General features: G+C 36.4%; 1 protein-coding gene and 1 pseudogene across 6 annotated transcripts in view; one reads left to right on the plus strand and one right to left on the minus strand.

Moving 5' to 3' along the window:
- Positions 1-27,746, minus strand: part of OSBPL9 (oxysterol binding protein like 9) — a 192,990-nt gene that overhangs the window by 7,514 nt on the left and 157,730 nt on the right. For 4 of the 6 annotated variants that reach the window (XM_047082435.1, XM_047082438.1, XM_047082439.1 and 1 more), the window contains 9 exons: positions 26,643-26,681; positions 22,644-22,734; positions 19,027-19,131; positions 13,574-13,733; positions 7,847-7,959; positions 7,606-7,724; positions 2,896-2,981; positions 1,505-1,676; positions 190-274 (listed from right to left, as the gene is read on the minus strand). In XM_047082435.1, the coding sequence (XP_046938391.1) occupies positions 190-274; positions 1,505-1,676; positions 2,896-2,981; positions 7,606-7,724; positions 7,847-7,959; positions 13,574-13,733; positions 19,027-19,131; positions 22,644-22,734; positions 26,643-26,681 (970 nt within the window). The remainder of the gene's footprint in view (positions 1-189; positions 275-1,504; positions 1,677-2,895; positions 2,982-7,605; positions 7,725-7,846; positions 7,960-13,573; positions 13,734-19,026; positions 19,132-22,643; positions 22,735-26,642; positions 26,682-27,746) is intronic. The other 2 variants (XM_047082436.1, XM_047082437.1) reach the window with 2 other exon arrangements.
- Positions 20,523-22,154, plus strand: LOC124514446 (T-complex protein 1 subunit zeta-like; annotated as a pseudogene).

The raw sequence follows: 27,746 nt of genomic DNA on the forward strand, positions 1-27,746 counted from the left end.
TCTTTGGCATTTATACAAGGAACAGACAGACAGGAGAAACTAATCCTCCTTACAAAGATACAGGCAGCCATAAAACTGGTATCTCAGCTGAGTGAGGTAAAGCTGAGTGACCTCAGCTATGAAGCTTCTCATGACCCTTTAGACTGAACAGTTCGACAGTGGATGGTACAGAAAAGCCCTGTAACTTACTGGGTGGATGATGGGAAACCTGCTCAGCCACGAATGTCACACAGTTTTTGGAAACCCAGGGAACTGGTCCTTCTGAAACTAGCTCCTGTAAGCAAATACAACATTTTCTTTTGATGTGGAAACAAATGACACTGTGGACAGTCTAACAATTGGAGTCTCTGCCTCCCAAGGTGGTTAACTGTTCTCTCCTCCACACACACCAAGCACCTTATACACACTTTTATTATGGCACTTAACTTCACTACTGGAATTACGGCTTTGTGTCAGTCTGCCTTGACTAGGTCTCCCTGAGACATCCTTGAAGGCAAGCATCATGTGCCTAACTCAGGGGCAGCATAGAACAGACAGCGGTCACTTATCAATGTCTGCCAAATGAGTAAGAACAGACAAATTACAATGCCTGTCTTCGGTAAGGACTACATGTAACAAATCACATGGAAAGGGAAAAATACGGAGATTTACGTTTACTCAGGCTATTATGTATCAGGCACTGTGGGCTAGGGCCTTTTTACATTTGCTTGAGTATTCCTTGTTGGTCATCTTCCTCAAACCAACCTCTAGATGTTGGGACCCTGGGGACTCAGGTCTGGGTTACTTACTCTTCTCTATGCTGTCTTCCTAGATCATTCACCTCATTCCAGCGCTTTAAATGTCATCTAAGTATACTAAAATCTCTAAAAGACCCATTTTTCCCCTTAGACTCTTCCTTAGACTCCAGATTCTTAAAATTCTAACTCCCTGATAATTCCACATACATGTGTAACTCATACTTTTTATTTCAAATTCGGGTTCTTGATTCTTCCTCCCCAAATACAATTTTTTTCCTTTTTTGTAAATGGCATCAACCAACTGCTGAAGCCCACATGCAGGGTTCATCTCTGTCCCCTTTCTTTTACTTCTCCAGTCCACCTATCAGTATTACCTCCACAATACATAGCTTAAATCAACTGTGTCTCTCCTGGAATAATGCCAAAAATTCCTCGGTGGTCTCTTTCCTTCTATTTTTGCCCCTTTCCAATTTATTTTTAACAAAATCATTACAGCGATCTTTTCAAAATAAAAATACAATCCTGATAAGCCATAAAATTACCATTATGGCCCACAAGGCCTTCCATGACCTGATCTGTGAATCTCATTTCCTGCCACTTCTTCCCTGCTCACTGTATCTAGAGTATGTTGCTCCAACAGCACTGTTCTGTGAGTGCTGAGCATCTTCTGATTTCTGCCTTCACCATTGTTATCTGCCCCCAAATAAAATGAAATCTTGAATCAGTATGCAACTTAAGATTATTAAAAATGTCAGTGTAGAACTCACTGCGTTCTCTTCAGTATCATTTGGTAATGTCCAGTGACACTGAAAGATTTCACCCAAAATGGGGTTGTATGGCTTTTTGGCAACCGATCCTTTCCTTCCTGCATGAAAGGCTGAGAGGTACCATTTCACAACCTGAACCATTCGATCTCTGGCATCCTTCTGGTCACTAATGCTGCAAGGGAGAAAGACAAAATGTAATGTCCTACTTTCTAGTAACAGAAAAGCTGATGCAGCACTCCTCAGCATGGTCCACCCTAAGCTAGGCTGAGAGGACCCAAGACAAAGAGTTACTTCTAAGTTTCTTTTTAAAACTGAGGTATAACATACATGATTAGACACACTAGTCTTAAGTGTTTGGTTTGATGAATTTGATAAATGGATATAGCTGACCTTTGAATGACATGGGTTTAAACTGTTTGGGTCTCCTTACACGTGGATTTTTTTCGATAAATACAGTAAAGTACTGTAAATGTGTTTTCCCTTATGACTTTAACAATGTTTTCTTTGCTTTAGGTTTCTTTATTGTAAGAATACATAATACATGTTATGTACAAAAATATGTGGTAATACTGTTTATGTTATCAGCAAGGCTTCTGGTCAGCAGCAGGCTATTAGTTAAGTTTTGGGGGGAGTCAAAAGTACATACAGATTTTTGACTGTGTGGGGGATAAGCAACCCAAATCCCCATGTTATCCAAGGGCCAAGTGAATACCAATGTCAACCAGTGTGCCCAACCATCATGAAACCTCAAAGTGATTTCTATCTGGCTTCAGTAAACCACAGTCCAAGGCCAAAGAATGTAGTCAGAGAAGATGGATTAGAACATCCTGCCATAAAGAAAAATTTCCTGCTACCACTGAAAAACAATGTGAACTCATCTCCTTGTAAATCAATGTCAACTTTAGAATACTTTCCCCTTTGTACATATATCTAATATTGCAATATTTAAAAAATGAGTCGGTCTGTAATCTGGACACTAGACTGTAAGCTCCTCAAGGGCAGACATTGTGACTTTTTCTTTCTCCAGCTCATAACAAAGTCCTGGCAAATAAGAGGTGCTTTAGAATGGTTTGCTGAACTCAATTAACTGAATTTCGTCAGGATATAGTATAAACAGTGATTACCAATCCCTGGATCAAATAAGCTCATAGCCTTGGCTCTATAAACACTGCCTCTCAAGATTTTTTAGCATCTAACTTGGTTGCCTAACAACATCACCACCATATAACCTAAGCAAACAGACAGGTATCTAATAAAACAAAGTATTTAATGGCTTTCCCCAGAAATGTCTGAAAGGTAAAAAGGATAAAAGGAATCCACCTATCCTGTACAAACACAAAGCTACCAAGTAACATCTTAAAAATTGGAAACTACAGTGTTCAGGCAAATACCTCACAAACAGGTCCGGATGTGCAAAAAAGTCTGCATACATTTCTAACAGAGATCTTCTTTCAAGAATGAATGTTGGAAGAACTACCTGAAAAACATACACATTTGACCCTTGAGGATCAAATTCCACTACAGATAAACAGACTACTGTATTGATTAAAAAATTTTTTTAACCCAAAACCAAAAAAATTTCATTCCAATCATGGTAATACCCACCACGTACTGCCCAGCATGCTTCTGATACCTACTTTCCAAACTATTCTGATTCAGAAATGCTCATTAACCTGCCCGGCAGATGGGAAATGAAGAACAGATTTTCAATGTTCAGACGTCACTTCCTCTGTGCAACCTCCCTATTGCTCCCAAATCAGTATAACGATGACAAACTCTCAGCACCAACTCTCTGATGCTTTCTACCTGCTGGGGCACTACATACACTTTATGTTATTAAACTGTACAACAATCCTGTTATGAAAAAACTAATAATACCCCTATTTTACAGTCAAGAAAAATGAAACTCAAAGAGAGTAAGAAATTTTCACATTGCTCCATACTGCTGTGGAATTCAAAACTGAGTCTGACATTGAGGGCTCTGTGCACTTTCTAATAATGCTGCTTCTCTGTTATTGTTAGTTGTATTAGGTAATGGATATACTTACAAACCTGTCTCCTCAAATAAATGATCTCCTAGAATGCAAGGACCATACTTACTTACACTTGCATTCATGGCTACTATTACACAGTAAGAAATCTTTAAATGAGCATTGAAGGAATAAACAAAGAAGAGAATAAGGATGGGAATCAATGAACTCTTTCTACCAGGGACTGAGCCCATGAAGAAACGCTGAGGGGCTGGGAATATGGCAGAGGAGAAAGTAAATAGGAAACTGGAATATGGGAAGAAGGAATGAGGAATATTAGGAACAACCAATTAAAAAGAGAAGAATTTAATTAGGGAATGGAAGAACAGTTTTTGATATGTCTATCAAATTACAGTATTCATTATAGAGCACCACAGTAAGCAAAAATTCCCTTAAATTTAGTAATTACTGCATGTGAACTACATTCAAGGTTCTGTGTTAAAATCCTGTAGAAAAGGCAAAGGTAAGTTTGAGAGAATAATATCATACAAGAGATGTTCAAAGTGTCCTGGAAGTTTAGGAGAAGGAAAGATCATGTTCTGTTAGGCAACCAGAATGAGGGCAGAGCTGGGAAATGACTCACTGAGGTAGCACTACAGAAAAGCCTTAGAAAAGAATAAGACTGTAATAGAGGAGAAAACAGAAAAACAAGACATGGTCATGGGCGGGGGCGGGGGGCGGGGGGAAGGGGGAAGACATGGAGACAGGAAATAGTGTGTGACAGGGATTGACCAGTGGACCAGTGTGGTTGGGTATATTAAGAATACGAGAATGATGGAACACAGTTTAGAAACAACACTATGGCTCTAACATTTAGAATCTTTGTTATCAGACTCCAGAGTTTATATTTTAAAGTTTGTTTGAGAGAGGGAGAGCAAATCCCAGGCAGGTACCTCACTGTCAGCACAAAACCTGATGAAGGGCTTGAACTCAGGAACTGTGAATCATGACCTGAGCTGAAGTTGGGACACTTAACCGACAAAGCCACCCAGATGCCCCAAGAGTTTACAGTTAAGTAAACATTCTCCTATGTATGTTTCTTTCCCATATATGCTCATAATCTAAAGATGGTTAGACTGGTAGGTAAGCTTATGTACTGACTTCGTACAACCAACTTCCTACCACTCTTCAAAAACAAATTACAAACTGCTAATTAAGAATGTTAAAGAACAAAACAGGGGTAAATACTTTTAATATATAAATAACTGACAAACCAACAAGAAAAAGATTACTACTGCTCGGAGAAAAATGGACAAAAGTACTGAACAGGTAATTCAAAAAGAAGAAATGGCCAAAACCCAATTTACATGTAATAAAAGAAAAAAGAAAAGATTTTTTTCTCCCTACTTAAATTTTCTTGATAACTCTCACTCAACAGCTCTTCTTCAATGTTTTTAGCAATATACTGATACATGCCATTATGTCAAGTCACTGGAACAGGGCTAGGTTGTCTTAGACCTGGGTTCAAGTACTTATTTTGCCACCCCTTAGGTATGAGGAGGCCCTGGAAAATCAACTCAACTTCCGTCAGTTTGTATAAAAGGAGGATAATTACATGCCCTGCTTCTACCTTAGAACTGTTTGGAAGATCAAGTGAGGTAAATGGGATGTGACTTTGTAGTATTTCTGAACACTACAAAGTACTTAGGAAAGAACTCTTTTTTAGAAAGTATCTGAAGTGAGAAGATACATTTAAAAATAGAATGAGAAAAATTTAAGGCATTACTGTAATATTTTGGAATGCATAAAGGCATCAAGATTTCAGAATCTGTTGGCAATCACAGCCATTTGTTTGTGCCAATAACTAAAATAACTCATTATTAACATACTTGGTAAAAAATTAACAATTATTATCACATCTTTGATAATATAACAAGCTTATAGTAACTATGGACCAAATGTAGATTAACTGGCAGAGGAAATTATGTGAGGCAAGTATTACAAACTTGATTGTGGCAGGCACTTTTGGTTGCCTATGCACATCCCTGCTTCATCCTTAGTAAGAGAATTCTGATTCAGCTCAAGATTCATGAGAATCTAGATTCATGAAAGTCACAGGGTCCTCCCAGATCTCAAGGGGTGAATGCGGATAAATCTGTACCTATCATTTAACCTCCCTTGCTAGGTACTGGTTTAGGTGTGGGCACAAGCATCACTCTGGCCAATAAGATTCAGTTGGAAGTCTGAGGGGCCACTACAGAAGAATGCCCTTCCCTAATAACAATAACAAATCCAGGAAAAGCAATTATTTTTCTGGCTCTTGACATTATTTGCCTAAGGATGTGATGACTGGAAGTGGGACAGCCATTTTGCAATTACAAAGAGACAAGCCTGAGTGTGAAAGTCAACATGCTAAGGATGGAGGAACAGAAGGAACCTAGGTTCTTTCTCAGACACAACTGACTGAATTAATCCCAGAACTATGCTACTTCCAGCCTTCTCATTATATGAGATAATAAATCTCATATTGTTCAAGATATCTTCTGGTTAGTCATCCATTACTGAAGACCAAGACAGACCAAGGTGGAAAATACAGAAAAGAAATATTTAGATGTCAACATCTAAAATTACACTATAACTTGCAAATTTGAAGTGACAATTCTGTCCCAGCAATTATGCAATCTAATGATCACCAAAAAAGTTCTGGGACAAACTTCTGCAAATATTCTCTTACCTGAAAATATTCTCATACCTGGCAAATATGCTGATTTCCACAAATTAATGCTATCCTTGTGTTTCTGTTCTCATTTAGATTTAAGGTAAAAGGTTTTATTATGGACACTTACTTGGAAAGTATTAAGGATTAGTTTTTTCCTCAATAACCCTCTAAATCCAAAACCAAAATGAAGCTGACTGCTGATGAAGACTATATATAGCCCTGGAGCTGATTTGGTCTTAACAAAAGTGAGAGTCCTAAACTTTATTAACTTTCTAAAGCCAGGTAAAATAATAATCTAACCAATATGAAAACTACTAGAGCTCAAGTCTTTAGGACAAAAGGCAGTAGTAGAAAGACTGCAGATTTTGAAGTCACAGACCAGATTAGAATCTTAGTTCTGCCACTTAATAGGACTCAGCCAAACTACTCAGCCTCTGTGGGTTTTAGTTTCCTCATCTATAAAATGTTAACAGTAACACCTTTGCAGAGCTGTGATGAGAATGAAGTGCAAGAATAAGGTTTCCAGGGGCACCTGGGTGCCTCAGTTGGTTAAGTGTCCGACTCTTGGTTTTGGCTCAGGTCATGATCTCACGGTTAGTGAGTTTGAGCTCCATGTTGGGCTCCACGCTGGTTGGGCTCCACGCTGGCAGTGCAGAGCCTCTTTGGGATTCTGTCCCTCCCTCTCTCTCTGCCCATCCCCTACTCATGCGCTCTCTCCCTCAAAATAAACAAACATTTTAAAAAAATGTTTAAAAAAAAAAAAAGAATATGGCTTCCAGCACAGTGGCAGGGATATACAAAAGGCACCCACATGCTAGTCTCCTAAATCAACAGGGCATTTCTGTTTAGAGCACCAAGTTTAAATTCAAATTAAAATGCAGACCATAGTAAGTGTATGGTTCAATATGTCATATAATTTCCCATTTACTACCTGTTCCAATCCTTAACAACAACCCTGTGAAGTGGCCACTGTATGTTCATCTTGCACGAGAAATGTAAAGATCACAGAGGAGGGGACCTGTGCAAACACATGGTTTCGTAATAGCAGAGGCAGGATGTAAACAAGGGTCCTCTAACCCCAATTTCAGAACTCTGCTCATTTGATTCTGTGCACACCACACTACTTTAGGTTTTATCCAAATAACTCATCAAGCCCAACACTATTCCTTGTTTCCCCCAGTAAAAATCTTAATTCATACAATTCACATATACTATCTCTATGAATTCTAGCTTTACATATTTTATCCATTTATAAAACTTCTCAGTTTACTCATCTATGTAGATATTAAACCACAAAAGTATAAACAGAAGTTATGTCATTATGCTACATTTGCAGGCACACTCGCTGTACAATCACGAGAATCCACGCATACACATTAAGACTTCTAGCAAATGCCAAATTTGATTCTTACCTTAGTAAGATCCATTCCAAGCCTAACCTGTGACAAGAGATGCATGATAACGCTCTTGTGCTCTTCCACGGACCCTGCCTCCCCTTCATCATCTCTATCATCATGTGAATCAAAGAGGTCTAAAACAAAACAGATCTGCTTAGACCAGTGTTAAACTGGGCCAATCTGTGATGCTACCAGTGTTACAAATCTTTCTTTCAAACAGTTTTAAGAAAAAGTTAAATCCTCCAAGGCTACTTACCAGCATCACTTGTTCCATTGGACATGGAAGAATTAAGTGACTCTGTGGTATCAGGGCGCTTGAGACTATTTCCTGAGCTGCTGTGTGTCAAGACTGAGGCAGATCCAGAGGAACTAAAAAAACAGTAATCACATCCATAAGCTTTTAAGAAAGCAATTTAGAATCATAGTAAGACATTAACCTATAAAGCTACCTAAAACCAATAGAGGCAGATAGGTGACAGAAATAAGCTAGACTTACAGTTAGCTGGTCATACACACACACTTTCCAACTCTTTCTCTGTCACCCTCATGACTGTAAAGTGTGATGACTAGGTTTCTTATCTTGTACTTTTTGCATAGTGTGTGGTCAACCAAGCCATGCTGAAAAGTCATCAAAAATTAGTAAGATTTTTGCCTCTGCATCTAAGTTTAAAACTAGAGTTCACTTTCTTATCGTGTTACTTTGCATAAAGTTACCTATAATTCTCTGCAACAATTTTCAGAACCTCAAAACTTGCAAGTGTATTACTTAGTCTCAGAAAGATGCTTTGTCTATATTTTTGAGATCCTTTGATAAAAGCCCACGCTAGTACATAACACTCTTCCCAGTCCCTTAAAAACTGTATTTGAAATTAAAAAATAAAAAAGCATATTATTTTTTACAAGTAAATTGATGGTAACTGGAATTATGAGCTGGTTAACAGGGTCTAAGGAAAGCTTCCTCTATTATACTGTTATACTTGTGATTACAACTTACCCAGGATTAGTTGTATATTAATAATCAGGGCCTATAGTTTACTTATTAAATATAAAAAGAAAACCAAAATTTTTACACTGCAGATACTATTTATAAAATAGTACACACATAATCAGTCTTGTTACACATTTATGGGTGCAAAACATATTATATATTCTAATTTAAACATAGTTTGCCCTAATTACTTACCTTCAATTTTTTTTTATTTAATAGTAAGCTTTCTAGTTTTCAGAAGCAGTTCTTCACAGTAAAACTGAGCAGAAAGTACAGAATTCCCATGTGCCCCTTTGCCCACACATGAACAACCTCCCTCCCATACTACCAACATCCCACACCAGAGTGATACACTTGGAACAACTTATAAACCTACACTGGCACATCATTCTCTAACTCAAAATCCACCGTTTACATTAGGGTTCACTCCTGGTGATGTACTTTCTATGAATTTTGACAAATGGATGATGATAAGTATTCATCACTGTAGTGCTGTAGAGAATAGTTTCACTACCCTAAAAATCCTATGTACTCTGCCTATATTAGAACATTAGAATATTAGAACAATCTAATATTAGAGTATTAGAACAATGTATATTCTAATTTAGACATAGTTTGTCCTGGTTACTTACCTCCTTTTGATCTACTTTTCAAAAATCCTTAGGTAACTAAATATTGCTTCTTTGATAATTTAGTAGTATACATCACAAGGTACTGTAACTAATGTCTACCTCACCAGTTTTGAGAGCCAATGGAAAATATGAGTAAAAGACCTAGGTAAGAGAAATCAAATTATCATTAAATAAAGGAGCTGCATGAAAATTATCTTCAAAATGTTTTGTGGCTCTTTGATACATCATTAAAATAGAGTCAATCTTTTAAATCAATTGATCAAAAAACCCCCGAATTCTTTAAAACACGTTACTTTATTTTAGGTGCAATTCCAAAGGTCAGATTTATGCTGGGCTTTTCTTTCTTACTCAGGTTAGAAACCATGTCTGGGCCAAATGAAATGCTCAATAAAGCTCAAAATTTTTAAATGGTATAAATTCTCATTTATCCATTTCATAATTTACTTCAATCAGGACAAAGAATTTAAAGAATACAGTTAAAAAATAACAGCAATATTGACAAAAATCATATGCATACAGGAAACGTTTATCTGCAACAGGCTAAGTTGTATAAACATCTAATGATAATATCATAAACTAAAGCAAATAATGTAAAGTACTGAATTGCATTATAGTAACAGAATCCAAAGTCTTCCTGAGTACCTAGGCACCTGCCAAATGCTGTGTTTATCTCCATAACAATCGAGCCTCCATAACAATCCTACAAAGTAGACAGGATTATTCTCATCATGCATGGATGCTCAGCCCAGAGGTTCAGTGACTGACCTGAGGTCACACAGCTGGTAAGCAGTGGAGCTGTTTCAAATGCACATCTGGCTCCTAGCACAAGTTCTTTCCAACATGCACTTTAATCTAGTTTATAACTGTGTACAACCATACTGCTCGATAACAGAGTTCACACAGTATCATTACTACAGTTCTTCAGAAAGTGAACAGTGAGAAGACTTTAGCTTTTAAGTTCTCTTCCTTCAGTGAGAGACAGAAAAACTGTTTAGACCTGAGTTAGAAAACAAATAGTAGTAGCTGATGACCAGCAAGTGTCACACACTCAATGCCTACCAAGGTCAGGCAGAGAACATAAATACATGGACAGGGCTAGGTTACAAGGCAATATAAACCTGGGGCCAACACACTCAATTTGCAGGGATTTAAAGCCCCATTTAAAAAACAACACACCCCACCCCTCCAAAAAAAAAAAAAAAAAAAAAAGTCAACAAACACTTTGCTGGCCAAATAAAACATCTGTAGGCCTACCAGTTTGGGAATCCACATTAGGGCATATAAGGAGAGCATAAAATTGAGGGAGAAAAGGAACCCAATGGGCTAGCAGGACACAGAATTTAACTCTGGATCCTTTCAAATGGGAGGTTCATAAACTGTGTATTTGTCATGCAATGGGTACCAGGAGAGCACAGAACCTTATAAGAAGAAGAAAAAAGAAAAGCCTATGACCCTACAGGTGATTTTCTAAATATGCCCATTACAGGTACAACAGTTAAGTATTTTAAAATTTCCTACCTCATAAAAATTTCAGGAGAACCCCTTGAAACTGATAGCCGGAGACTATCAGTATTGTTAAAAGGAAGTTAACCACATACTACAAACTAACTGAATACAGTTATATGCTTCTAGAGGATAGAGGAGTCCATTTTGATATTCAACTGCACTTTGTTTAAAGTAATACCAAATTTTTGATGTAAGATTGTCCTTAATTCTGTTTAAAGGAAACTTACTTAAAAACATCACAAATCAGTTTACTTTGGAATTTTCCTCCACTATCATAAAAAAACAATTTTAAAATTAAAGTGAAATCCCTACTGGCAAACTGCTTATAATGGTTTCTCAATAGTTTATTTCTCCACATACAACACTAAAAAAAGATACTAAACCAAGCCTTTCTGCTAACCTGGCCTTGAGCTGTGGGTTCAAACCTCTTTTCCTTTAGTCTCATGTCTTAACTCTATGTGTTTACTTATATCACAGAGATTTCACTTTTCCCACATTAAAAAGCTGAATCTGATCCACTAAGACATAAAACTTCCTGAACCAATAATCATTTTCCTTAAAAGTTTTGAGATTTTGAGCAGTTATGATGAAATTATATACAAATACTGTATTTTTCAGTTCATGTGTACACTTGAGAAAAGTAGAGTCCTGGGGTGCCTGGGTGGCTCAGCCGGTTAAGTGTCTGATTTTGGCTCAGGTTATGATCTCCTGGTTCATGAGTTCAAGCCCTGCGTTGGGTTCTGTGCTGAGAGCACAGAGCCTGGAGCCTGTTTCAGATTCTGTGCTCCCTGAGCCCTTCCCTGGCTCATGTTTTGTCTCTCGCTCTCTCTCTCTCAAAAATAAGCATTAAAAAAAAAAAAAAAAAGATTTCAATAAAATAAAATAAAAAAAAGAAAACTAGAGTCCTACACAGTATTTATTAAAAGGAAACAAAGTTTGATGCTTAAGGACTGGCTGATGGTACTGGGCTTACAGATTCACATATAATTATTTCCAAATTTGTACTTTCTACAAAGCAAATGCCAAGCTCTAACAATAGTACCAAGTCCTGAAAAAGCAGAATCAGAAACAATACCCAACAACAACTAAGCCAACTATATCTACAATAAACATAAGTAACATTAAAGCAAATAAATATTAATTTTTTTCTATATATTTGAGTGCTTATTACATGCCAGATACTTTATTAAGCACTTGACTGACACTATTCTCATTTAAATGTTCACAATGACACCTTGAAGTTGAAACTATTATTAACCTCATTTTACAAATGAGGTAACTGAGGATTACACAGGTAAATAACTTGACCAAGACTACACACCTTAAGAGCAAAACAGATTTAGAACCTATTTCTTTCTGAGATTCCAGAATCCAAAGTTTTAACAATAGCAACCTATATGCCAATAGGGCATATTTTGCTTATCAGCTATCAGATAAATGACTTTACACCTAAAAAAGCCTTGTCTGTGCAATGGAACATACCTAACTAGCTTTTTCAATAGTATAAAAAAGGACAAATATTTTCTAATGAGGGAAACTCTATCATTAATATCTATTAAAATCTGCCTGCTTAATGTCTCTGGAATACACATGTTTCCCTCATTTCCATGCTAGTACCTTAGCTAAAGCTATCAACATTTCTCAACTTACTACCTGGTTTAGGCTGATCTTCCTACCTGTAATGCAGCCCCACTTCATTCAATTCTATAAACAATCTAGGCAAATCTATTTTTCTAAAATGCAGACCTGACCAGTAACGGCTATTTTTTGTGAGAAAATGTTCAAAATTTATAAAAGGCTAAAGGAGTCTTTTTTTTGCCTTTTATTTATTTATTTTTTTCTGAAAGAGTGCTCAAGTGGGGAAGAGGTGCGGGGGGGGGGGGGGGAGAATCTTAAGAAGGCTCCATGCTAAGTGCAGATCCCGATGTGGGCTCAACCCCACCACCGTGGGATCATGACCTGAATCAAAAATCAAGAGTTGGATGCTCAACCATCAATCAATGGGGTCACCCAGGCACCCAAGGCTAAAGGAGTCTTAAATGACCTGGCCCTTGTCAACCACTTCTGTATCCTTTTTTAAGACAACTTATGCTCCAGTCACACTCAACAATTTATAGTTTCCGCCAACTCAACTCCCCTCCCTTTGTGTAGCTATTGGCCTGCCTTAATAGGGTTCTACCTCCATGAAAATATTTCTATTTCCCCTTCATCACCGCCACATCCCTTCTTCCTACTCACTCCCATTCTTACCTAGAATCACGCCCCCTGCCACCTCTGTGAATCCTTCCCTTACTTCTAAGGACTTCAAAAGGTTCCCATGGCCTTTGATTATTCTTACCATAGCATGTATCCCACTGGATTATAACTATCTGTTTGATCTCCCAACAAACTCTAAATTCCCTGAAGGCAGGAACTAGGTCTTTTTTTAACCTCTAGATCATTCCCTCCACTTGTATAGTACCTGGCTTATAGGTATTTAATATCTCCACTCTAATACAAAACAAGTAACGGTAACCTCTTATTTGTATAATACTTGCTAGCTTTCTCACTCTCCTTTAACTCTCTCCTAATGTTCTATAGAACATAGGTGCTATAGAAATAATGCCTAGAGTTTAATGAACAATACTGGCATATTACTTGAGCTGATGTTTTTTTTTTTCCATTTGAATCAAATCAAAAGTAAAATCAACATTCTCACAGAAATGGCTTTGCTCAATAACCAAAAATAAGCTTATAAGGGAGTATGTCAACACCAGTCTAATAACTTGTAAAGGAGTCCATCATTAACAGCTGTCTCAAAATCAAATTAATTTTTAAAATCAAAAGAGTCACTTAAACACATAGTTCATTTACTTACTCTATTAAGCGCTTTGGGGATGAGCCACTTTGATGAAATTCATCAGCATCATAGAATTCATCTTCGCTGCTAGAATAAGAGAACTCGGGGACAGTATTTGGAGACAAGTTGACATGGCTTGGAGAAGTCAAACTGCTACTAGGTGGTGAGTGCCCACTGCCTAGGAAATTAAAACATTTTAAATTGGGAGACAATGCTGGTAACAGAGGGGGAAAAATTAGGGAGATGGAGTCAAAGCAGACTTTCCTAAAATCAAGAAAAAGTTAAGTTGGTAGAAGTCCCTACATTATTTTTAAAGAAAATCACTATTTAAATTAGACAGAGGCAAATCATATTATAGAAGGGGACACAGCCTTTTAAACGAAAAATTGCTATGTTCCCACTCCATAATTATTTATAATTAGGGAGCTCTTTTGATTATAATCTCAGTGTGTGAGTTCTGGGGTCAGAAGTCCCACAAAAGATACAAGCCAGGGCTCCTACTTTATACTGCAGATCCAGGTATTTAAAAAGTGCAGCAGTGAGACAATGAGAACGTATATGGAAAGAATATTAAAGACCACATGAATGTTAAAATGCTATCCAGAATATCATATTCACATCAGTCACTGTTTTGGCAGTCACATGAAAACACAGAAGTGCCGCACAAAGCCCCAGCACTCACCATCCAAACTCCTTACTTCTTTCCTACCTAAGTCAAAAATCAGGTGCCTGGGACTCGGGGGCAGAGAAAAACAGAGGTCTACTGTGAGAAGAATGTGGAAAAGGAAAGGACTAGGAGGAACATTTTTCTATTCCTAAACAGTCTAAGGAAATGGAAGTTAACAGAGATCCACAGAAAGAATACTACTATTTAATCTCTGTGATCACTGGATTGTCTAAGTAACAAAGTAAAACAATAAAAGTATCAAATAATGGAGGACTACTGAGATATTAATTTAACAAGTGTTTACAGAGCATCTAAAGGCTTTCAGGCAATGTATGCTAAACTGCTACAGATTAAAAAGCAAATTCATCTGCTACATTTAGTTGCCATGTTCACAAAGATATTTTTTTTAATTTTTTTTTTAACGTTTATTTTTGAGACAGAGAGAGACAGAGCATGAACGGGGGGGGGGGGGGGGAGGGTCAGAGAGAGAGGGAGACACAGAATCTGAAGCAGGCTCCAGGCTCCAAGCTGTTAGCACAGAGCCCGACACGGGGCTCGAACTCACGGACCGCGAGATCATGACCTGAGCCGAAGTCGGATGCTTAACCGACTGAGCCACCCAGGCACCCCAAGATATTTTTAAGAACATAACAAAGAGTTTGGAACCCCAAAAAGGTAATCTTATTGTAGATTCCAAAAATAGTTCATCTTAGCAAATAACTTTAAGTTCTTCCTCTCTGCCCCCTGCAATAGCAGCAATAAGATGGGAAAGAGACTTTCTTTTACTAAAATAGGAAAAACAATCAACCCACCCAGGAATCAAAAATGATTAAGTAACATGCAAACACTCCAGATGATCACACAATTGAAAACGTGTCCAAAGAAGAAAATGAATTTGGGAAATGCAAACAAAAGAATGGAGTTTTCCTTATGAGAACAAACAATATTATTTCTTTTCTCAGTTGTTATTACCTTATTTCTTTTTTGTATTGGGGATAGACTTAGGTGGAGAAGATGAAGAAATGAGGTTGAAAAATCAAACAGGATATAAATCATATGTTAATTTAATTTCCAAAATTTCTTTAAATCTACCTACTCTAAAATGCTATATTTTAAAAATGTCATCTGAAACAATGTATCCTAAATTATTATTTATTAAGTAATTATGCTAAAGTGAATGTACATAGGAAGAGTGCTCACTTTTTTAAAGTTTGTAACGAATTTTACATATCTTCAAATAGACCTATTTTGGCTGTGTTTTAAAACTCTGACATAATCCTTTTTTTAGTAAAAGGCAAAAGATTTATATGATCTAAAGAGAAACCAGAGTATTCTTTCTTATAAAAACACAAGAAAACACAGGTACTGTTTTTAAAACGAACAAAAAAGGAAGATAAAAGTAATGAAATACAGAAAAAAGTTGGGCAAACATTTCAACCTCATTACTCAAATTGCTTATCAGCATTTTCCCAAGAGCTTCAAATAAGAGGAGTTAGTTTTGCTTTCTTTCTTTCAAAATTCAGGAGAGAGCTGCCCATGCTATTAAATATTAAAGAACAAAGTAATAGCATCAGCATCTTTACTAATTTCAAAATGGACTAAAGTCACAAGGTAATTTTTCATTATTACCAAGGAAAAGTTCTGCCCAGGAAAGAAATCTGTGGAGCAACAAACGGGCTTATCTTCTACTTCCTCAAGTTATAATAGGGACAAAAGCACTTAGTTCTCCTTTGAGTTTGGTTCAACAAGCACCTCAATATACAACTAATCAGTTTCAAAATAAGAACTAAATTTAATACTAACACTGACAGCAACTCTGTAAATTACAGAAAGAATAATGACCATAAGTCTAAATAAAGAGAGTGCAAATTAAAATGAAGTACACTTTTTTGCCTGTGAGATGACAAATATGTGAAAGAATGATAAATCTTCCTTAAAAAAAAAAAAAAATGTATGTACCAAAAGTGGCTGCACAAGGATATTCACTGAAGTACTACTGCTTATAGATAGGAAAATACTGGAAACAACCTAAATGTCCATCAGTGGAAAAACAATATGTGGTCAGGCAGCCATAAAAAGAACATTGTATGTATCTAACTGTATGAACATGGAAAGCTGTTTAAGCGTTCTCTGTTAAATGAAAAGAGAAAGTCACAGAAATGCATGATCTCAATTCAGGTTAAAACAAAAACAGCAATAAGAATATACAAAATATTTTCACAAAACTAATAATACTAATACTCTGTATGGAAATTATACTATAATACTAAACTCTGTATGGAACCACAGAAGACCCTGAATAGCCAAAGCAAGTCCTGAGAAAGAAGAACAAAGTAGAGGTATTACAATACCAGATTTCAAAATGTACTACAAAGCTGCAGTAATCAAAACAGTATGTTACTAGCACAAAATAGACAGACAGATGAGTGGAACAGAACAGAGATCCCAGAAATAAGACCACTATATGGTCAATTAATCCATGACAAAGACAAAGGAAGAGAGGCAAGAATATACAATGAGGAAAGACAGTCTTTTCAATAAATGGTGCTGGGAAAACTGGACAGCTGCATGTAAAAGAATGAAACGGTACCATGTTCTAACACTGTACATAAAAACAGACTAAAAAATGGATTAAAAACCTAAATATGGGACTTCAAATCATAAAAATCCTAGAAGAAAACACTGGCAAGTAATTTCTCTGATATTGGCTGTAGCACATTTTTCTAGATGTCTCCTGAGGCAAGGGAGACAAAAGCAAAAATAAACTATTGGGACTACATCAAAATAAAAAGTTGTTGTTGTTTTTTAAGTACGCTTCATGCCCAGCATGGAGTCCAATGTGGGGCTTGAACTCACAACCCTGAGAGATCAATATCTGAGCTGAAATCAAGAGTCTGACACTAAGCCACTCAGGCACCCCTGAAAATAGAAAGTTTTGCATAGCAAAGGAAACTTTTGACAAAACAAAAAGACAACCTGCTGAATGGGAGAAGATATTTGCAAATAACCTATCTGATAAGGGGTTAATATCCAAAATATATAAAGAACTTACACAACTCAACACCAAACCCCAAATAATCGGATTTAAAAAGGGGCAGAGGACCTGAATAAACATTTTTCCAAAGAAGACATACAGATAGCCAACAGGCAAAAAAGATGCTCAACATCACAAATAACTGAAATGCAAATCAAAGGCCACAATATCACCTTATACCAGACAGAATGGCTAAAGTCAAAATGACAAGAAATAACAAGTGTTGAAAATGGTAACACTAATTCAAAAAGATACATGCACTCTCATGCCCACTGCAGCATTATTTTCAATAGCCAAGATATGAAAGCAACCTAAGTGTCCATTATTAGGTGAATAAAGAAAGAAAATGTGATACACACACACACACACACACACACACACACACACACAGTAATATTACACAGACATAAAAGGGATGACACTGCCATTTGAGACAACATGGATGAACCTAGAGGGTATTATGCTAAGTGAAACAAGTCTAACTAAGGAAGACAAATACCACATGACTCCATTCATGAGTGGCCACAATCTTAAAGAAAGAAACAAAGAAAGAAAGAACACAAATGAATAAACAAACAAAAAGCAGGATCAGACCTATAAATACAGAGAACAAACTGATGGTTGCCAGACAGGAAGGGAGTGGGTAAGCAAAATGGGTGGAGAGGGAAATACAGACTTCCAGTTATGGAATTAATAAGCCACAGGAATAAAAGGCACAGCATTAGAAATATAGTCAACGCTATTGTAATAGTGATATAACAGGACAGGTGGTAGCTACACTTGGGGAAACACAGTATAATGTTTAAGCCTGTCAAATCACTAAGTTGCACACCTGAAACTAATGTAACATTGTCAACTATACTCAAAAATTGTAAAACAATAGTTTAACTAAAAAATAAATAAATAAATAAATAAAGGCATATACAGGTATACGTGTACATATATGCATGCATTACGTGTAAATACATGCAAATGACAGAGGGAAGAATAAAGAGGACTTTTAGCTTTTGTTCTCTATATTTTTGTACTGATTTCTTTACAATAATAAAGTATACAAATCTGACTTGAGCAAATTTTTTAAAAAGCCAATACAGATCTTCAGAATAAATCTTTAAAAAAAAAACAAGTTTATTTATCTTGAGAGAGACAGAGAGAGAGAGTGTGTGCGAGCAGGGGAAGGTCAGAGAGAAAGGGAGAGAGAATCCCAAGCAGGCACCACACTGTCAGCACAGAGCCCAATGCGGGGCTTGAACTCACTGTGAGATCATGACCTGAGTGGAAATCAACAGTCAGAAGCTTAACCAACTGAGCCACCCAGGTGCTCCAAAATAAATCTTTTCTTAAGGTTAACAAACAAAATCCTGGAATATTTTATGTAAAATACAATTATTACTAAAGCTTCTAGCTCTATCACAAAGTTAACTATTTCATGTACAGAACTGTAACGGTAAAATTAGGATAGCTCCAATACAAATACACATTTCTTCATTCTCTTTCCCATCAGCAATCAAACACATCTTAAATGTTAATGGGACTTTAGGAAAATTAAAGAAATTATACAGGGGCACCTGGGTGGTTTAGTCAGTTGAGTCTCTGACTTTGGCTCAGGTCATGATCTTTTGGTTCGTAAGTTTGAGCCGCACATCAGGCTTACTGATGTCAGTGCAGAGCCTGTTTTGGATCATCTGTCCCCCTCTCTCTGACCCTCCCCCACTTGCACATTCCAAAAAATAAACATTAAAAAAAAAAGAAAGTTACACAAATCTGTACCTGTACTATTTGGTGTTGGAGTCTGATGATGTCCCAAGGTAGCTAATACAGGTCCAACTGGTAGGGAAGATGGACGCTGCTCTGACTTACACAACTGAGCAGGTTCTAGAAGATTTAAACATATAAAATAAGTTAGAGAAAAAGCCAAATACAACTCTGTTAGCTGCAATTGTGTGCAATTCAAAATCATAAAGATCAGGAATTTATGAAACTGTCTTCTATTAAGTCAAATTCTATGCTACTCTTTCATGACCTTCAATCCCCTTTAAACTCAATGAGGATAGGCTACTCAGTACTAAGACATTAGGCAAGATATCAAGAGACTAGTCAAGGTAGGCCAATACCTCAGTAAAAATGCTCTGTAAAACTAGCAAATGCTTCTAATGATAAGGTCTTTCTAAGCATCAAACCACATAAAATCATTTAAAAATGGGGCACAGTACTTCCTCTTTAGCCCCACAAGATACTTAAACTCATTCTCTTAAGGAGTCAAATTCACAGGGGTGCCTGGGTGGCTCAGTTAAGCGTTTGGCTCTTGATTTTGGTTCAGGTCATGATCTCACAGTTTGTGAGTTCGAGCCCTGCATCAGGCTCTGTGCTAATAAGCATGGAGTCTGCTTGGGGTTCTCTCCCCTCTCCTCTTTCTGCCCCTCCCTGCTCACGCGCCCACTCTCTCTCAAAAATAAAAAAAAAATAAACATTAAAAAAAATTCACAAAAGGATTTCACATACTTGGAAGTATTTTTAAAGGGATTTTTTTTCATTATAATTTCTGACTTAACTGAATCATTGAAAACACAAAAGTGTTGGATGCCACAAAAGGTAAGAGGAGGAATTGGTATACATTGGGTGTTGCCCCTAAGCCTTCTTTTGCCAGTTCAAAAAAAAATTACTATTTTTTACTCTATACTTAAAAATTCATGTCTATATAATCAGTAGGCATCACAAATTTCACTCTTCCCTTCTATTACCATAGAATCCACCATGAAGAAACCATTTGTATTCTTCATAGCTATAAAGAATACCCCCAAATAGAAAGTTCCTGGATTACCTTCAAGTATATATCAAGGTATGGTAAGCTTTCTTTGGTAGCATGAATCCTGAGTCATAGGATTCTGTCCCACCAGCTAACCCAAGTCTTAGTAATCATGTTTTTCTTCTTTCTTTGAAAGCCCTTTCACTGTATTAAAAAAGCCCAATATTGGGGTGCCTGGGTGGCTCAGTCAGTTAAGTGTCCAACTCTGGGTCAGTCATGATCTCAGTTTGTGGGTTTGAGCCCTGTGTCGAGTTCTGGGCTGACAGTTCACAGCCTGAAGCCTGTTTCAGATTCTGCATCTCCTTCTCTCTCTCTGCCCCTCCCCTGCCTGTGCCCTCCCTCTCTCTCAAAAATAAAATAAAAGAAACATTTTTAAAAGCCCAATACTGAGAAGACCCGGGTAGCGCTTCCAGGCCACACTGAGCCGGCTTTAGGCACTCCGCACGCTGGGTCTCCTCCTCTTCCTGTGGTGGTTAGCTATGGCGGCCGTTAAGACCCTGAACCCCAAGGCCGAGGTAGCCAGAGCCCAGGCGGCGCTGGCGGTCAACATCAGCACGGCCCGGGGACTGCAGGATGTGCTGAGGACCAACTTGGGGCCTAAAGGCACCATGAAGATGCTTGTTTCTGGTGCTGAAGACATCAAGCTTACTAAAGATGGCAATGTGCTGCTTCATGAAATGCAAATTCAACACCCAACAGCCTCCTTAATAGCCAAAGTAGCAACAGCCCAGGATGACATAACTGGTGATGGTACCACTTCCAATGTCCTAATCATTGGAGAACTACTGTACATTTCTGAAGGTCTTCATCCCAGAATAATAACAGAAGGATTTGAAGCTGCAAAGGAAAAGGCACTTCAGTTTTTGGAACAAGTCAAAGTAAGCAAAGAAATGGACAGAGAAACACTTATAGATGTGGCCAGAACATCTCTACGTACTAAAGTGCATGCTGAACTTGCTGATGTCTTAACAGAGGCTGTGGTGGATTCCATTTTGGCCATTAAAAAACAAGATGAACCTATTGACCTCTTCATGGTTCAGATTATGGAGATAAAACATAAATCTGAAACTGACAGAAGCTTAATCAGAGGTCTTGTTTTAGACCATGGGGTGCGGCATCCTGATAAGGAAAAAAAAAAAAAAGAGTAGAAGATTCATACATCCTCACGTGCAATGCGTCATCAGAATATGAAAAAACAGAAGTGAATTCAGGCTTTTTTTTTTTTTTATGAGAGTGCAGAAGAGAGAGAGAAGCTTGTAAAAGCTGAAAGAAAATTCATTGAAGATAGAGTTACAAAAATAATAGAACTGAAAAAGAAAGTCTGTGGTGATTCAGATAAAGGATTCGTGGTTATTAATCAAAAGGGAATTGACCCCTTTTCCTTAGATGCTCTTGCAAAAGAAGGCATAGTAGCTCTGCGGAGGGCTAAAAGGAGAAATATGGAAAGGCTGACTCTTGCTTGTGGTGGAGTAGCTCTAAATTCTTTTGATGACCTAAATCCTGATTGTTTGGGACATGCAGGACTTGTCTATGAATATACATTGGGAGAAGAGAAATTCACCTTTATTGAGAAATGTTAACAACCCTCGCTCTGTCACATTATTGGTCAAAGGACCAAATAAGCACACACTCATGCAATAAGAGATGGCTTGAGGGCTGTTAAAAATGCTATTGATGATGGCTGTGTAGTTCCAGGTGCTGGTGCAGTGGAAGTGGCAATGGCAGAAGCCTTGATTAAATATAAGCCCAGTGTAAAGGGCAGGGCCCAGCTTGGAGTGCAAGCATTTGCTGATGTATTGTTTATTATTCCCAAGGTTCTTGCTCAGAATTCTGGTTTTGACCTTCAAGAAACACTAGTTAAAGTTCAAGCAGAACATTCAGAATCAGGTCAACTTGTAGGTGTGGACTTGAACACAGGTGAGCCAGTGGTAGTTGCTGAAGTAGGCATATGGGATAACTATTGTGTAAAGAAACAGCTTCTTCACTCCTGCACTGTGATTGCCACCAACATTCTCCTGGTTGATGAGATCATGCGAGCTGGAATGTCTTCTCTAAAAGGTTGAATTGAAGCTTCCCTTGTGTCATTTGTATCATGAAGACTACAGAGTGATCCTAAGAATGTAGCTATGGAATTTTCATCCAAGCTTCAAATGATTTTCAAAAGCATTTTCCTTTCCCATATGAAAAAGAGAACACTGACAAATTTTGAAGTTCTGAAATTATTATTACAGTATTTATTTAAATTTCACTGCAGTGTACACCATTAAGCAGGCTGTTTTCACCCAATGAACAGGATGTTTTGCTTTAGCTTCCATGATCTAAAGGTACCATGTTAGACAAGTATGTTACCTACCTTGTTATTAAATGTTCCTTGAAAAGCAAAAAAAAAAAAAAAAAAAAAAAAAGCCCAATACCAAAATATATCTTTTTCTATTTCATTTTCTGTTATACCATTTCTTTGATTCCTTTTACTTATCAAAAAACCAAAAATGAGCCCTTCAAGATTACCATCCATGACAGTCGTACAAATTAAGTTTTTTCTAATCAATGAATCTGTGAAATGTCTTTCCAAATATCATACCTGGAGGTAAGACAGTCTGAGTAGGCATTGTGTTGATCACAGGTTCCAAGGGACTAGGTTGATATATTGCATCCACAGGATTAATAGTACTCTGAGATAAAGAAACACAATACAGTTATTTTTAATTAAATGCTTTCCCAGTGCTGACCCTCCCAAATGTATGAAATGCCCACATTTCTGACAGCAAAGTCCTGAGGGTAGCTATATAGATACGCTGATCAAAATGCAAGGAAGAAATAAAACACTTTTACAATACAGAAGAATTTCCTAAAAAAACAAAAATGTAGTAAGGAAGGAAAATGACAGTCTCTGTCATATAGATAGGTAAAGCTAAAATGGAAAAACTTGCATAGAGTTGTAAAAAGGTGTGGGAAAATTTCAGGAAGCTACAGCAATAACTTCTCAATTCATTTCAGTGCTTCTCACTTAATTCTCAGTTCACCACAAATACTGCTTCTCTATCAAAGATAGAGAAACTCTCTCTTGCTTTGGTATTAATAAACACTAAACTATATTAATAAACACTATATAAATAAAAACTATAACTATGTATAATTATATATATAAATATATATAACTATGTAACTATATAACTATATATATAGTTAAATACATATAAATATATATATAACTATATACATAACTATATATATATAACTATATATGTAACTATATATATAGTTATATACACACACACACACACACATATATATATATATATATATATATAAACTACGACTTGCAAATTTATTTGTACCACTAGGATTTTATCTTTCCATCTCATACTATTGCCACCTTCTAATACTGTGTACACACAGTATAAGCATCTAATTTTACAGTCATTAAAAGCAAAGAGATGTATATTCTAATTGGGGGATGCAGGGAAAAAGCCTTCCTTTTTGAAGATTAGAAGAAAAAAAATAAATGTAGTTATAATTTTAGAGGGAAAAAAAAGTCTAGGTGTTTCTAATTTCAAGCCAAGAAATTATTCTGCCAGCAGGATGGTATTTTAAAAACCAGACTCCATAGTTTACTGATGCTTTTTTATTTGGAGGAGGTGGGTGGTATTAAAATAAGGTCTTTGTCAGAGTTAAATTTGATCTCTCATTTAGAATACCACATCAGATAAAACCCAAGAAATAAAATTTTCAGTTCTTTAGCTTTCCTTGATCCAGAAAACTAAATTTTAAATGTATATTAGGGCTTATAACAGAAAATATCAAAATAGAATCAGAAGAGAAATACTTTACTGATGAATGAGCTCCAATAGTATTCATAAAAATTTAGAAGCCCCTAGCAATAACTGAGATAATGGGACAGTTTTTTTTTTTAATTTTTTTTTTTAACGTTTATTTATTTTTGAGACAGAGAGAGACAGAGCATGAACAGGGGAGGGTCAGAGAGAGAGGGAGACACAGAATCTGAAGCAGGCTCCAGGCTCTGAGCTGTCAGCACAGAGCCCAACATGGGGCTCGAATTCACGGACCGCGAGATCGTGACCTGGCTGAAGTCGGACGCTTAACCGACTGTGCCACCCAGGCGCCCCGATAATGGGACAGTTTTTATCGCATTCTCATTTAATGTCTAAGTTCAAAAAATTTTTTTCTTAAACTACCTCTCTGCATAAATTTTAAAAGCATTAAGTCAGATCTCTTAAATCAACTGATTTGAACATAAGAATTCTGAAGCTTGTCACTACAATAGCTTACCTAACATAAATATTCTAACGGAAAAATAAAGGACACTTAGAGAAGAGACCCTGAAAACAGTCATTAATAATAAAACCCCACTAAAATGAAGTACAGAAGGTTTTGAAGCACTGGGAAAAGCAGAGAAACAGACTAAGAATTTTAATTCCTTAGAATCTTTCCTCTACCAAGAATTTGGCAAGTCTCTTATCTGCTGTGGTCCACACCTTCCCAGTCTGTAAAATGAAGAAATGGCTGGATTATACGTTCTATAGGGGCTTTCTGCTTATTACTTTGTGATTCTATTTTCAGATACTGGACCAGGACATAATAACAAGTGTCTCAACAAGTCCTGGAGCTGTTCTTAGAATAAATTCCATTTTTACCCAGTGGTTTTCTCCAAAGAACTCCAAGTGGTTTAAAGTCAAAATCTTGCCATTAATACTGTGATCCATGGGAAGGAGAATATGTCACCTCCTTATTATCCTCATCTTTTATATAAGAAAAATTACTGAAGCAACTAAGAAATAATTTTGGGAAAAAGGACCAGCAGAATTCTATCTTTTGAATGTAATCTGTTTTCCAGGCGAAATGTTCTAAAGATTAGGCTAGTCAACCAAAGAAGATACTTTTAGACTTTTTTTGCATGGATATTAAAGGTACCACATATCTTTTGTTGCTTGTTGTTACAGAAAATTATAGAAACTCTAATTCTATAGAAATTATAGAAATTCTAAAGCAGAGCTTTAGAAGTGCAAACAAACAATAATCCTCAGCTCTAATCTGTTATAACATTTATAGAATTCATGCAATGTTATAAATTATATATAAATGTATATATGTATAGTGAACATTTATTGATTCTGTGCTCATTCAGTACCTTACAACAATGTTTTGAGGTAGATCTAGCCACTTTTCTTTATACATGAGAAAACTAAGGTTCAAAGGTTGAGTAACATGCCTACTAAGGTCACAGTTAGTGAGTAGGAAGGCCAGGTTCTAGCTGTATGGGTCCAAGATCTAAACCATGAACATTTCCTTTATCTTTTAAAAATAAAAACTCTTAGGGAAAAATGGTATAGTCCTTGATCAAATGATTCAGATATGTTTGTTTTCTACAGGTTTAGATTTTCTTTAAGTATAAATTTTCTAGATGTTTTTAATTGTAAATGACCAAACATTTTGGGTATGCTTTATAAAACTCAGCCAACTTTTTTTAACATAATAAAAAAATAACTAATAATAACAACATAGTCATTTTCTATGAGGCTTACAATCTTAAGTGATATCTCAGGAAGAGATACATTACATTGTATTTATATGACATATTCGTATTAAATCACCACGCCTCGAACTCTGAACTCACACTGTGAAGAGAGATAAAAATTCCAATGCCTTTAATTCATATTTTAAAAATGCTTCTCTTATCTCTGCCTTAAGAAACATGCAAACAACACAGATTTTTTAACTTTTTTCATTTTAAAACAAATATAAAGTTAACACGCTTATCCTTTCAAGTATAATCATGAGATGGTTTTGAAGATTTTGAAGAGTTTCCAGATCTCAGACAAGCTGGCATTTGTAAAGTCTCAAAACAAAAAAAAAAAAAAAAGAGGCTGTCTCCTGCTTTAGAAGCACAGTCTAAACAGAAGTCACTCATTTATCATAAAAATAGGGTGGCTCCAACTATAAATCTTCAAACTCGAACTTTTATTTCCAGATGGGAAATACCAACAATAAAATTTTCTTTTCTTCTTAAAGTAGAAGTTGAATCTAAGCGAAGAGTAAAAAGCCAAGGGGGAGGAAAGAATAAGAAAATGGCTACAAGTGAAAGAATTCATGGTGCAATTTGTTCTAATAAAGATGCAATATATACTGCAATAGCAAAATCTAAAAATAAAATGGAAACCAATAAATATATTGAAATAGATTAAGATATGTTTCAATACTGTATCCTTCCCCTTCTGCTTTCATTTGAGAAAAAAGTTTGATAGTAGCATTGTGAGTTATGCCTTAGTCATAAAAGCTGCATTTTCACACCATGATTAACCCTTCATGTTAACACATGCAAAGTGATTCAATCTGAATCAATACTTAGAAAAATTTTAACATTTCCCCTCCAAATGATTGCTGAAAGATGGCCAACTTTAGAAGCTTAAAGAAAATTGCAAGAGTCAACAACAAAAAGCAGTGAGTAGGTAAAAGAGGAATTTGTGTTGAAAAATGAGTAGAAGTTCAGGCTTCTCCTGACATGACTGGTTATAATGCTCTGCAGAAGTAAAGGGAAACAAAAAGATTAGATTAAACTTACTATAATTCCATCTGCGTGCTTCTCCGCATTACACTGGTCCTTAAGGAGAAATGTTAAAAATATTAACTTCATTCTTTTAAGTAACTCCTTCTGTACTTTCTTCCCTATTAAGAAAGCTTATTTTACTATAGGTAAGTAACAACGTTAGACTATCTCTTGGCTTCTACTAAAATTGTAATTCTATTTGTACACTGCTAACCAAACACAATTCTATCACTGGCTATAAAACAAACACCACCAACAATTATTTTTTCTCTACAGGTATTTAATTAAGTTCATTATAGAAATAACTTATGGAACTGTGTACTCATATTGGTACCAACTATTAAAAGCAGATACACTAATTTAGGATGGAAGACCCTGAATATTTCTGGGTTTAATTTTATAGTATGTTATAACTACCCACAACCCTTAAACTCTCACTGCAACTTAAAGAGATGACAATCATATACCCTTAAAAACTTGGGACAAACACAATTTCCTATATCTGGCTGTGGGCCCAGAATTACACGTTTCTAAATAGATGGTCTGATTTTTGTTTCAGTAAATATAATCACTGTATCCATGGAATCACATAGGAGCGAATGCCTGGCAAATATTTCCCATTTATTATTTCACTTATTCCACCAACAACTCTATAAGGTAGGTGCTATTATTATTCCCATTGGACATATGAGAAAATTGAGACAGAAGGTGGGCAGCCAGGATTCCACAGTCCAGTTTCGGAACTCATGTTCTTAATTAACTAATATGCTATTTTGCCTTGCTTCTCCAAGCACATACTTTAGGAAGGTGGTGGAAAGTTACCAACACATATTCATTTTTGTAATTATAATCCACCTATTTGCATTATATAGATAATATGTTTAATTTTAAATAAAACTGTTTAATGTTTCAACTCCATAGTATGAGGATATTTAAGTTTGAATAGAAACCAGTATCTGGTCTTGGTTTTAAACGTGATGTCCACGTTCTATCTCACGTACCTATAACTTTTTCTTTACTGAGTTTACTCAGAAATCTTCATATTGAAGTGTCAACCAAGAGCACTTTGAAGATTTGGGAATAAGTTAACACTAACATAGCAGGCCTGTCTGCCTGCAA

This window comes from Lynx rufus, unplaced genomic scaffold (genome assembly GCF_022079265.1).
Source record: "Lynx rufus isolate CCGP_SWC_20201006 ecotype Redwood Valley unplaced genomic scaffold, mLynRuf1.p SCAF_2, whole genome shotgun sequence".
Lineage (NCBI taxonomy): Eukaryota > Metazoa > Chordata > Mammalia > Carnivora > Felidae > Lynx > Lynx rufus.